General features: G+C 42.2%; 1 protein-coding gene across 6 annotated transcripts in view; it reads right to left on the bottom strand.

Moving 5' to 3' along the window:
* LOC311517377 (coiled-coil domain-containing protein 170-like) overlaps window positions 1-13,336 on the bottom strand; it is a 133,831-nt gene that overhangs the window by 24,137 nt on the left and 96,358 nt on the right. For all 6 annotated transcript variants that reach the window (XM_084622156.1, XM_084622154.1, XM_084622151.1 and 3 more), the window contains 2 exons: window positions 8,630-8,830; window positions 649-822 (listed from right to left, as the gene is read on the bottom strand). In XM_084622156.1, the coding sequence (XP_084478282.1) occupies window positions 649-822; window positions 8,630-8,830 (375 nt within the window). The remainder of the gene's footprint in view (window positions 1-648; window positions 823-8,629; window positions 8,831-13,336) is intronic.

Here is a 13,336-nt window from a genome sequence, read left to right as displayed (position 1 = left end):
TCTTACTACTTCCCTGGGCCACCTCCACCGCTCCTTCTATTTTACTGCTTACATGTTGAACACCGACCCTATCCTATACTTAAGCATCATGCATAACACCTAAGCTTGCTTTTTTACAATTACCAAACATATGTAATCCTGCAGGTTAGCCTAACAGTTGGTGAAGAGCTCAACCACAGCAGGATGGCTGATAGTGTTTGAGTCAAACCAAACACATGTAACAGATTTCAATCAATGACATCATAGCTGTGTCTGGAAGTTTAATACACCAAAAAGATCAAGTATTTACTAAAGTACTAGTTCAGTTTTATTAACTTTAGTGAATGTGATTTGCAGACTGTGCCAACGAAAGGATACTTCTACATTTAAATATTTTTGGTATGCTCTAATAGTAGTATTGTTGTTAGGAGGTGTTCAGTTGACCTACTTTTTTATTGTTGTTTTACTATGCAGTAATTTGCTCTGGGTTGCAAACATATTTATCATCTCCTCTTTGGAAGACAGACTGTATCTTTGTATGTGTTTGTACAAAGTGGGGCTTTGATTTTGTTTGGGGTCTCCCTGGCAGCTACTTTAATGAAATATAGTAATAATAATGCTCTTCTTTATAACAGATGGAGATGATGAACTCAGCCCTCCTTTACCGACCTTCCTTTGTAGGTTGTTCGCATTAGTCTTGTTTTCAATCACTGCATCACTTTCCAGTTTGACCAACTGCTCTGCACGGGCCAGAATCACATCCAGACTCATATCGAGCCCAATTTCAGCTGCAATGCTGTCCAGCTTCATTTTATCTGAAAGTTGTTCCAGAAATTTAAGATACTGAAAAAAGAAATGGGTAAGTGGGAAGAGAAAAGGAGTCATTTAGAGCCCTTAAAGAATCCAAACCATTTTCCTCTATGCTGGCAGCCATCGAAGTACAGCCAACCATCACCATTTCAAAAACATGAAGCACACACTTAGTATCCTCTTACAGTTAATACAACTCACATATTTCTCAAACAGATCTCTCTTCATAGGTATTTGCTAGAAAAGAGTTAAACCTATAGTATTTAGTAGTTTAGTGACACCAGGGATCCTAGAAATGTTTGCCACAGAAAATCATGGAATTTGTGTTTTTACAGAGAATCTCTAGTTTTTACATTTTGTGAAAAAATAAAAATATATACAGTGGAACCCCAATTATCCAATCTAATTGGGACCAGGGCCAGATTGGATAATCAGGAGAATGGGTGGGGCTTGGGCTCTCAGCTTAAAAATTGTAAATATAATCAATAAAACATTGTGTTCAATCAATACCTATCTATATTGTGGCTAGGGACACTAGAGTTCAGCATTTATTTAAATCGCGGAAAAACACAGATTTTTCTGTTTCTTTTTCATTAGAGAATTTGGGGAGGGGTTATCACAGCAAACTCGGATCCTTGGTGATAACCTACCATGATACCTGCCAAGCACAACTGATCTAATAGGTAGACTGCAAGTCAAATTTGTATTATACTGTCACACATGACATTGCTGTGTAATATTTTTGTTTAATTGTTCTGGAATGAGAAATGACATTTTAAATACAATTAGATTTTGCCCCTATCTTATACTTTATCTATGATGAGGTTTGAAACAACATGAATACTTCCTGAGATAACTGTACAAAAACAAAACCAGAGACAGCAGATCAGAGGTCAGGTGTTAGGAGAGGGTACACAGAGGATGTGATGGTGGACTGAGGAGCAGCACAAACAGTAGGTGGAAGAGATCTACTGATTCAACTACTGGATCTTTCTTAACCTTCTATCCCCTTCTCTGTGTGACTTCTTCCAGGATCGCCTGCAGTTCAGGTGTAAAGAGACAGAGCTGGAGGTCATCCCCAGGTTCAGAGGACTCACTGCATTGAATATTCTCCTCCTAATCAGACTACCCAGGCTGTGACCAATGTGGTATGGACATGGTTGACTTGCTCATCAAATGGTGTGTCTTGGGGAAATTTCTAACCTGGCGGAGGCCATCCCTCTCCAGGCAGCCCACTTTCAGTTGCCTCTTACGACATGCAGGAGAAGCAGTGGGCCTATTCTGTCCCTGAACCCACAGGGGACAGAATAGGAAAAATACACCTGGCACCTCCTAGGAATCTCTGAAATCAGATGGAAGAACTTTGGAGAGGCACGAATGGAAGAAGACCATGTACTCTATTACAGTGGAGAGGACAAACATGTCAACAGCATAGGATTTCTTGTCCATAAGGATATCAAGAATTCAGTATTAGGATGCCACCCAATATACAGCAGGCTTATTTCCATCTGTCTAAACGCAGTACCATTCAATATCACAATGGTACAAGTCTACGCCCCTACAACAGACTATGACGATGAGCAAATTGAAGATTTTTATAATCAGCTCCAAGACATCATTGATAAGGTACACAAGAAAGATCCTGATTGTAGAAGGAGATTGGAATGCTAAAGTGGGTACTGATGTACAGGCAGATTGGCGAGATTATTGTGGCCCTTTCTGTAATGTGGTAACCAATGATAGAGGCCTGAGACTTTTGGAGTTTGCCAGCTATAACAATCTGGTTCTTGCAAACACATTAGGAGTACTTAACGCATCCATACAATCAACATGGCATGCACCTGATGGTTTACATCACAGTCAGATCAACTACAACACGGTGCAAAACCAATTTCGTTCTGGGATCAACAGAGCTAAAACAAGGAGCTTCCCATGTGCTGATGTTGGAAGTGATCACAACTTTGTGATGCTAAACTTTTGGCTGTGGCTAAGGAAAACTGTTAGGCCAAAGTTCACCAAAATCAAGTTTGACTTAGAAAGACTTAGAGACCGAAGCATTGCAGAGTCATTCCGAGCAATGATCAGTGAAAAATTTGCTCCGTTGCTTGTTCTAGAGGAAAACGTAGAAACAATGACCAACAATTTCAATGCTGTAATGAATGAGGCAGCAATGGACATTCTTGGGAACCACTGTAAGATAAAACCTTGGGTCACAAATGAAATACTACAAATATGTGACATTAGAAGAGAACTCGAGAGACAAGAACAGCACTGATAAATACAGAGTGATTGGCAGAAAGATCAAGAAAGGAATGAAGGTGGCCAAGAAGATATAGATCAAAAAAACAATGCTCTAAAATTGAAGAGAGTGTATCAATAATAAAAATAGCAAAAGATTTCACGAAGGAAAGATGGACCAAAGCTAACACAATTCAAGAAAAAGAAGGGAACAACCTTCAGAAGAAAAGGACATCATCAATAGGTGGACAAATTACTGCTTTGATCTATACAATCACCAGGCAAATGGAGATGTCGTAGACAGCCCAGATTCAGAGGAGGATGACTTTCCAATACTGCATGAAGAAGTGGAGACAGTTGTGAAATCACTCAAGAACAGAAAGATTACAGGTATTGACAACATCCCAGCTGAACTGATGAAATTTGGAGGAAAAATAGTAATAGATGTACTCACCAAGATCTGCAACAAGATCTGGCAGACCGGTCAGTGACCCTCCACATGGACACAGTCACTAATCATCACTCTGCCAAAGACAGGCAACCTGCAATTGTGTCAGAGTTACCGAACTATAAGATTAATTAGCCATCCGAGCAAAGTAATGCTGAAAGTCATATTGAACAGCTTGAAGCAAGAAACAGATATCATCGCTGAAGAACAGGCTGGCTTTCATGCTGGAAGAAGTACCAGAGAACAGATTTTTAATCTTCGCGTTCTGTGTGAGAAGTACTTACACCACCAGCAGGACCTCTACCACGTCTTTGTTGACTTCAGTAAGGTGTTTGATAGAGTATGGCACGAAGCTCTCTGGACAATCATGAAGAAGTACAGTGTCAGTCATAAGCTTATTCTTACTATTGAATAACTGGTTTCAGAGTAACAGCCGTGTTAGTCTGTATTTGTAAAAAGAAAAGGAGTACTTGTGGCACCTTAGAGACTAACCAATTTATTTGAGCATAAGCTTTCGTGAGCTACAGCTCACTTCATCGGATGCATACTGTGGAAAGTGTAGAAGATCTTTTTATATACACACAAAGCATGAAAAAATACCTCCTCCCACCCCACTCTCCTGCTGGTAATACCAGCAGGAGAGTGGGGTGGGAGGAGGTATTTTTTCATGCTTTGTGTGTATATAAAAAGATCTTCTACACTTTCCACAGTATGCATCCGATGAAGTGAGCTGTAGCTCACGAAAGCTTATGCTCAAATAAATTGGTTAGTCTCTAAGGTGCCACAAGTACTCCTTTTCTTTTTATTAAATAACTGTATGCCAAGGCCAGCAGTGCAGTTCTCATCAATGGCACAATAGGAGAGTGGTTTCGTACCACTGTTGGAGTCCGGCAAGGCTGCCTTTTTTCACCCACACTGTTCAACATCTACTTGGAGTGCAAAATGACTGATGCCCTGGAAGATCACATATGCACAGTCAGCATTGAGGTGGGGGGGGGGTGAACAATCTCAAATCTTTGGTTCACTGATGACATTGATGGCCTGATAGGCAACAAAGATGAACTTGCCAACCTTCTGAAATGAGTGGATGAAACCTCTGCAAAATACGGTTTGAAAATCAGTGCAGAGAAAACCAAGCTGATGACAAACATGATGGGATCAGCTCAGATATCACTGTCAGTGGACAAGAGCTGGAGACAATGAAACAGTTCATATATTTGTAGGCAATCATCACTGATGAAGGATCAAAGGCAGAAATTCTGGTAAGAACTGCACAAACAGCAGCAACAGTGGCAAAGTTAAAGCCAATTTGGAGGAATAAGAACATCTCTCTGGAATCCAAACTGAAACTGCTGCACGCACTGGTCATCTCCATTTTTCCGTATGCGTGCGATACATGGACCCTTGCAGCAATACTTGAAAGGAAAATGCAGGTAGTAGAGATGAGATGCTTCCTTAAAATCCTGGGCATCTCCTACTTCGACCACATCACCAATGAAGAGGTCCGGAACATCATCACCCAATGCGCTGGGTCATATGAAGGCCTCCTGAAGACCGTGAAGAAGTGCAAGCCGAAGTGGTATGGCCATGTAATAAGATCTGGCCTATCCAAGATCACCCTCCAAGGGACAGTACAGGGGAAGAGAAGAAGAGGTAGACAGAAGAAGAGATGGACTGACAACATAAAAGAGTGGACAGGAATGGACTTTGCGGAGACTCAAGCACTGATACACAATCATCATGGGTGGAGACAATTGGTTGATTGCTTATCAGTGATGGTGCCCCAATGACCAATGTGGTTATGGGAGTGATGATGATGATGAATCATCAAGAGGCACAAGGAATCAGTAATCTTGCTCATGTAAGGAGATTAGCTTCTAGACCTACCGCTTGGCTGAGAATCCTGCCAGCCTCTCTCTCCTAGGGCTTGTCTTCACATACAGCACTATAGCACACTGCTGCGATTTAGTGAAGATGCTACTACGCCAGTGGGAGAGCTTCTCCCATTAGCGTAGTTAATCCACTGCTCCAAAAGGCAGTAGTTAGGTTGGCAGAAGAAGCTCTCCCATCAGCATCGCGTTGTCTACACAGGGGGTTAGGTCAATGTAACTACCCCTGAGTGACATAGTTATATTGATATAGGTCTGTAGTCCTGTCACTAGGGCCCTGAAAAAAAAAAATAAGGCTTAGTGCAAATGACTTAAAAAGAGTATTTTGTTGAACATGTCTGGTGTTAGTAACTTCTCTGTAAGAACTCAGATTGAAAAGAAAAGCATGGTTAGGCAGTGTTAATGGCTACCATCAAGCAGGTCTTTGATCTATAGACAATCACAGACTTGGTTAATGATGATAGGTGTGCGCAAAGCGCCCTTCTTTCAGGCTAAGTGGAAGGAGCAATTCAACTCTTTGATGTAGTGAGATAGCTGGAGACAACAGAAGCCACCACCTAAGGCAACATGCCGCATGTTGAGTCCTGATCAGAAGCTAAGCCATATGGTTTGAGGGATTTCCTTGGGACAGGCTGCAAATGCAGTGGCTAGGGGGTGTTTGGCATGGGGTGTGTGTGTGTGTTTGTGCATGTCTGCTTACTTTAAAAAAGCCAGTGGACAGGGAGAGAAACAGTGGTGACCCTGAGAGGGGACAGAAAGATCAAGTTCCTTGGGCACAGAACTGACCGGAGGGGTAGACTTGGAAATCGTGAGCAAGAAAACTACCTGTTTGTTTCTACTGTGTTCAGGGAAACAGGACATTGTTTACATGTTTGGAAATAAACTAGATTGCACCAGAGACTATACCTGACTCATTCATTTCTCCTCCCAGTGGAAACAACCCTGCAATGCCCCTACTATTGGCTAATTGCTCTAGCCAAAGCAGGCAATGATATGCCAACATCTTTGTATAAATATTGGATCCAATCCTAAGCACTGTTAAGAGCTTTTAGCTTCTTGCAGCATTGGGTCCAGTATGTTATCCTGCATGGACTGTCTCTCCAAATTACTGGTCCCTGCTCTTATTGCTGAATACATTTTGTGGGACCCCTAAAAGTTCTATTCAAAGTTAGGCTAATGAATACTTAAGAAATGGAAATCTGAAACCTCAGTTGTTCTTTCTGACTGCTTAAATTATTTATCCAACACATTGGAAAAATTAACATTGGCCAGGAAAGATAACTTGAAACAATACTATTTGATTTGGTGCCATAGGAAAGAACTACATGATATCTCTTCATAGTTTGCATTAGTTATTAACAACCCAGCATATATTAGCTTGCCATGGAGGTACAAGTAGGGGAAGCCTCGCTGGGTGTAGCAAAAGAAGGGTAGAAACATTTTTAAGGGATGATTTTTCAAATAAACCAGGAATCTGGGAACAACTAGAAGATTTTCTGTGCATTCAGGTGAATTTTAGTTGTTTTTTTTCTATTATTTTCCCTTACCCTTTTCAGAAGGCAATGACATAAAACTCTTTGCAGACAAAGAGCACTAGTCCCTCTGCTGCTACTCATATTTTTGCAAAACAGCAACAGAAGTAAATTAAAAAGATCTTGTTCAATTTCATGGCTGCCCTTGGCATCCAGGAGTGTGAAACTGTCAAGAATCTTTTCTGATTAATGCTGCTGCTAGTTGGGAATATGGAGCATACGAATGTCAGCAGAGGCAGGAACTGGAGCTATTCATTGAGGAGCGGAACCCAAAATATAGAGACTGCTGATGGGTGGCAGAGTAGCGAAGAAAGACCTCTTCCTCACACCACCTCCTTGCAGCAGACATCTGGAGACAAGTAAAAAAATGAAAAGCCTCTTCCCTTATGGGGGAAGTGGGAGGATTAAACAGAAAGCTCCATCTCCCTTCCTGTAGCTAGAGGTGGAGGTTAAAATTTACCAAAATTTGCTGTATTAGCAAGACACTGATACGAAAGGTGGAGGACCAGTGTCCAGAACAGCTGTCTGGTAGACAGCTCAAAACAGTCACCGGCTTCGCACCAAAGCATTGGTCCTGGACTGATGACCTGGACACCTACCTTTAACTTTCTTCTCTACCTCTCTGGCTAGTTAGTTTAGTCCTTTAGGTATCAGTTAACATTTCAAGTCCTTATTTAAAAGTTTTATATGCCCCAAAGCACCAGCATGTGAACTCACAGTTTGAGTACTCACTAAAACAGGGATTCTTAAACTTTTTCTCTCTGAGGCCCCTCTTGACAGGCTATAAAGACTCCAGAGCTCAGCAGGGGAGGGGGGCTTCAGGGCAGGGGCCTTGGGCATAGGCATAATTTGACTTCTGTTTGGGGGGGCAGGAGCCAGCGGGGCTCAAGACACCTCCACATGGCAGGGTCCAGAGAGGAAGTGCCACCTCCATCCCCTGACTCACCTTAGCTGGCCACCCAGACTGTCTGGGTTGGGGGTGGGGGGGACGCAACCAAAAATTATAACTTAATTATAGCTTAGCTCAAAAAGTTTGAAAATAGCTTAGGGTACAGAGAGGGGGTGGCTAGGGGCTGTGTGCAGGCAGTGGGGTAGCTCAGGGTATAGGGAAAGGGGTATTAGGGGCTGTGTGCTGGGAGGGTTCCCCTGCAGTCCCTGTTCCCGGAGGGGTCTGCCAGCCACGGAGCCACGTTGCCTAACCAGCTGCCTCTGTGGGAGCAAAGGGGGCTGGGACCTGAGGAACAGCTTCAACATGGGGCACCAGCAGGAGACAAGGCAATGCTGCCACTGCCTGCTCCATGACACCAGCCAGAGCAGCAGCTAGCCCATGCTGCCTGGCTCCAGCTTCCTACCTCCAACCTGGCCAGGGGGTGGGGAGAGGAAATGGGGTCGGGGGTATGGAGCTGCCTCCACGGGACTGTCGTGATCTTTCGCTGCAATTGGCGGAGAGGGGCAATGCCCTCCATATCCCCAACTCTGCCCATGGGCTCAGGGCTTCTGCCCCACAGGAAGCACCAGAGCTCAGGGATTCAGCCCCACACCTCCTGGCTTCAGTTCCTCGGGGAGTGTTAGGGGGCAGGGATGGGAGCTTCAGTCACAAGGCCGCGTAGCCCCCTTGAAAGGCTGCGGACCCCTGATTGAGAACCGCTGCACTAAAATACAATAAAGACGCTCAGCTATATCTCTGGCTTGTGAAAAACATTCCCACAAATGGAAATAACCTATGTTGTTACTTTTTGTTTCTCAAGCTTCAAATCATCTCGCATCACGTCTCCAGACACCAACTCCCCATCCAGACGCATCAATTGCTCCTGGAGTGTCTCAAATTGTTTTTCTGCTTTCCTGGCCTTTTGCAGAGCCTCCTGATGCAATCTCGTCTGATTCTCCAGCTGCTCAGTCAGTTTAGCGATTTGGGCTTCAAGCTGGGACACCATCTGGGAAACAAGAAAACCAACAAGACAGAGACTGAGTTAACTTGACATATACATGGTAGAGGCACAAGAAAGATGCATCCCCAAGCTACCAAACAGTGGAAGATTTCCCACTTATAAATAAACAATTTTTTTAAAAGAAAGGAAACAAACTCACAATATAAACCAAAAATCAGAAAAAATGTTGTATGCAGTGTTCTTGTAGCTGTGTTGGTCCCAGGAAATTAGAGAGACAAGGGGGGTGAAGTAATAACTTTTATTGGACCAACTTCTCTTGGTGAGAGAGAGAGGCAAGCTTTCGCGCTTACCGAGCTCTTCTTCAGAAAAAATGATAGAAGCTGCTGGGGAAAAAATGCTGCAGTGAGCTACTGAATCAGAAATGGAGAACACCACAAAGACCTGATTATCTATGCCTACGCTGCCAAATAATTTGAAGTAGCTAAGTCTTTTGTAAATGGTTTCAGAGTGGTAGCCGTGTTAGTCTGTTCCCCCCAAAACAATGAGGAGTCACAGGTGCCACAAGGACTCCTCATTCTTTTGTAAAAGTTAATCCAGACACTCCGTGATCATTCCAGAACACCCATTCACCCTAAATTTCATCCTAGGGTATAAAACACAAACTTTTCTGTCCTGAAATGTGGAGTGTTTAGATTAACATTTACAAAGATGTTAGCTAACTTGAGTGAATTGGTAATCAATTTCAATTAAATAGGGCCACAAATTCCAGTCTGCATATAATCTGGAAAAACGGAACATTTTAGAAAGATTGACTAATACATTTTAATTAAGTGCGTTTTACAAACATGTTACCCCCTAGTGTAGACAGTGTTAAAAAAAAATTAAAATGTGTTTGCTTGTCCTGGTCAACATTAGAGAACCTAGGGTTCACCAGGGACAACTGAAATTTCTTTTAAAGATGTCTCCACTCAGTGTTACTGTGCTGTTAAGCACCACTTGATTAAAATGAGTTTGCTGAACACATTTTCTTCTAAAGCGGATAAGAACTAAAACTCATAATATAAACCAAAAATCATTTAGCTGTTCTCTATTAACTTGACAACATTTATGTGATTCGCTAACCAATAAACTCAATGGAATGGAATTAAAAAATGAATTGTTTAATAACAGGAAATAGCAACAAGATGGCTAATTACAATGCTGCCAAATGCTAAATTACTTGGCCATATTCAAAAGGTTGTTTTTTTTCCCCTCTCATTTTATTTTCCTGTAGCTATTTGGTTTGCATTGCATGTTCATTTTTAATTCCACCCTCAGATACTCATCCAACAGTCCCTTCATTTCTAGCATCTGTTGGCCTCATATTTACAAACTGGCCTGGTTCCTGATTTACACACATAAAACTGCCATTAATTTCAGTGACACTTATCAAAATGTAAGGGCTGTAGCCTTGGGTTAGTGTTAAATAAAATGGCACAATTGAACCAGGACCAAAAAGGCTTTAGGGAAATATTGATTGCACACTGAGAGGAATGACCCAACAACAACAAAATACAACCTAAAGAGAAAAAAAAACAACCAATAAACACATTATTTTCTATTGTATGTCACTAAGGGGAACTCTAGCCCTCATTAGATTGGAGGAGAAACTGGTAGCAGGGGAGGAGGAGTCCTCCATCAGGCTGCAGAAACTGCAGCTGCTTTACCTGGTTCATCTTTGAAAGAGGACAGAAGAAAGGCACCCAGCCCCATCCTCTTTTTCTCCTATTCAATGACATCCAGGAGGCTGCTTGCACACAGCAGAGTTCTGCAACACACTCCCATGCACAATAAAGCTACACTAATTCTGCAGAACAGAGATCTTTTGGGGTGGCAGAGTAAGAGGTGTGGATTCACCTGAGGGCTTATCTACCCTGGAAACGCTTCAGCGGCACTGCTGTAATGCTTCAGTGTAGACACTACCTACACTGATGGGAAGGGTTCTCCCGTTGGTGTACGTAATCCACTTCTCCCTTTGACCTAGTCTACACAGAGGGTTAGCTCGGCTTCACAACATCACTCATGGGTGTGGATTTTACACACGGCTGAGCAATGTGGCTAGGTTGACCTAACTTTTTAGTGTAGACCAGGCCTCAGTGAGTGAAATATGCATCTCGTGATGTTGCCACTCAAATGTTGCCATTTATTTCAATTGGAAAAGCATTAGGGCTTGATTCAAAACCCATTAAATCAACAGACATTCCCCGGCTTCAATGGGCTTTGGATCAGGTCAGTCCCATAATTGCGAAAGTATGTACTGTGTTTGAAGAGGACAACCCATTTATTCTTAGGGCCTGTCTACACTATGGCTGCTATAGTAGCACAGCTACAGCATTGCTGCTGGGCCACTCTAGGGCCCTGGGGAGATTCTTCCTACCTAGATGGAAGGGGTTTTTCCACCGATGCAGTTAATCCCCCTCTCCGAGGAGTGGTAGCTAGGCTGATGAAAGAATTCTTCACATCCCTGAGCTACACAGCTGGGTGGATCTAATTTTTAAATGTAGACCAGCATTAGATTCTTCAGTCATTACACTGGGGAAAGAACTGTGGAGTTTAATAGTACTTTTGCCTGTAATATGACTATAGGTGTGGTCCAGATTAAGTAAAAATATCTGAAGCCTGCTGACACTTAGAGTGCTCAAGACCTGATCTAGTAGCTTTAAAATGATTGTGATTTTAAATTTTAACTGCTGTAGGACAATAATTAATAGCAACATCTCTTTCCCACAACAGACTTTATAATACTGGGCACTTGTCATTTTATGTGTTGATTTCTTTTTAAAAGGACATACCTCTGGGCTTTCTACAGATTAAATTACACTTGTAACAGATTCAATTACTGCCAGGCATTTGTCCATTTCACCGGGTTAAATACCCAATTGCAGAAAGGTTTGTAGCAATTTTTAGCCAGACACATTCATTATCTATTATAAGCTGACTGGAATACTGAGAAGTCATCCAGGTAATAGGATAGGCTAATGTGTAGGCAATTAAAGCTCTAAAAATGGCCTCTTTTCTGTCACCTCATTGAAGACATTTAATCCCTTCACTGACCATCCGGGTGCAAAGTATATACACTCCATCTTAAACTTTGATTCAAATCCTAGAAAGGGACTGGTTGGTACAGAGTTCCAGTGGGACCCTGCCCAGGCTAAAAGGTTAGCGCAGGCATATAACTTTGTAGGATTGGAGCCTTACATTAAGATTTGAAAAACAATTACACTTTCTACATTCATGAGTGTGTTGCCGGCACCCAGTGCCGAGAGGCAAAACAACAGCAGGGGTTTGTTACCCGGTGTGCTTTACTTAATAATTACAACGGGGTGGAGAAGCAGAAAAGTTTATCTGCAGCTGCAAACAAGGTACAGGGAGAATAGAATTTTAAATTCTGCACACCAGAGCAGGTTATTACACACACTTTTATATTTTTTAATGCTACTGCACTACACATTAGCCAACTAAAACTTTGCACAAATACTTTGCCTTTTTTATATGAGTTACAACAATGTTTATTTTTTGCAACCTTTAACAAGCAGTTTTAGCAACTTAAACAACCAGCACATTTTGTCTGGCCTTGTAGCTGTTTATTATTTTTAACTTGGCGTTAGCAAACCTTACACTATAAGGCATTATTTGCGGCTGCAACATTGTTTTAAGAGCAAAAGAGCTTACTTAAACCAGCCAGGCCTGAATTTTATTAAGGGGGGGGATTAAGAAGAAACCCTTAGGTCTTTAGCAGGGAGACTTTCTTGACTCTTATGGCCTTCCATTCCCTTGACTTAAGTAGTGGCCATGCCCTGGGGTCTCCAACAAGTGCATGCAAGAGAAACACAGAACAGCCTACACTCTCTTGGGAATGATTCCTTTCAGAGCATGCTCAAGTCCTTTCTCACATAGTTATTTCAAGGTTTGACCTTCATAAAGAAACTCTCCTGAGAGAAGCAGTCCATACTTCTTTATTAGAGTGCTTCACTTTGGGACAAGGCAGATAAATTAACTCCTTGTCCCCCATACCTGTGACAGATAGTTGCCAAATTATAAAGTTTCTTCAGCTTGCACGTTCGACTTTTTTTTTTGTATCTTTGTATTTACTGAGTTCAGTGGTAATTGATATATAGCTAAAAATCCTCCCCACGTTTTTTTTATTTAGAAAATGATGAAAAAAAAGTAACAAATTTACAGGGGCAGAAAGCAAAGAAAGGAAAAGGGAAGATTTGCTCTTCTCTCCCCTTTATTATTTTAAAGATGAAATAAAAATACTATGGTGGCACAGGCTGTAGCTCCATAGTTAAGGCCAACATGAGTTTTGCATTTAAAGCAGGGGTGCCCAGTCGTGGCACCCAAACAACCTTCATTCTGCCCTGTAGTGACACTAAGAGTATGTCTACACTGAGAGGCGACACATGGGGCGGTCAAACACCCTCCCTCCTGAACCTTTAAATTGTGCCCACCTACAATATCAACATTTGCATGTTGCCTCTGTAACAAGGTGTGGTGTTAATTCAGATTAGC

This window comes from Lepidochelys olivacea (assembly GCF_965140295.1).
Source record: "Lepidochelys olivacea isolate rLepOli2 genome assembly, chromosome: 3".
Lineage (NCBI taxonomy): Eukaryota > Metazoa > Chordata > Testudines > Cheloniidae > Lepidochelys > Lepidochelys olivacea.
Note: the sequence above shows the minus strand (reverse complement) of the source record. Positions and strands in the feature narration are given on the sequence as shown.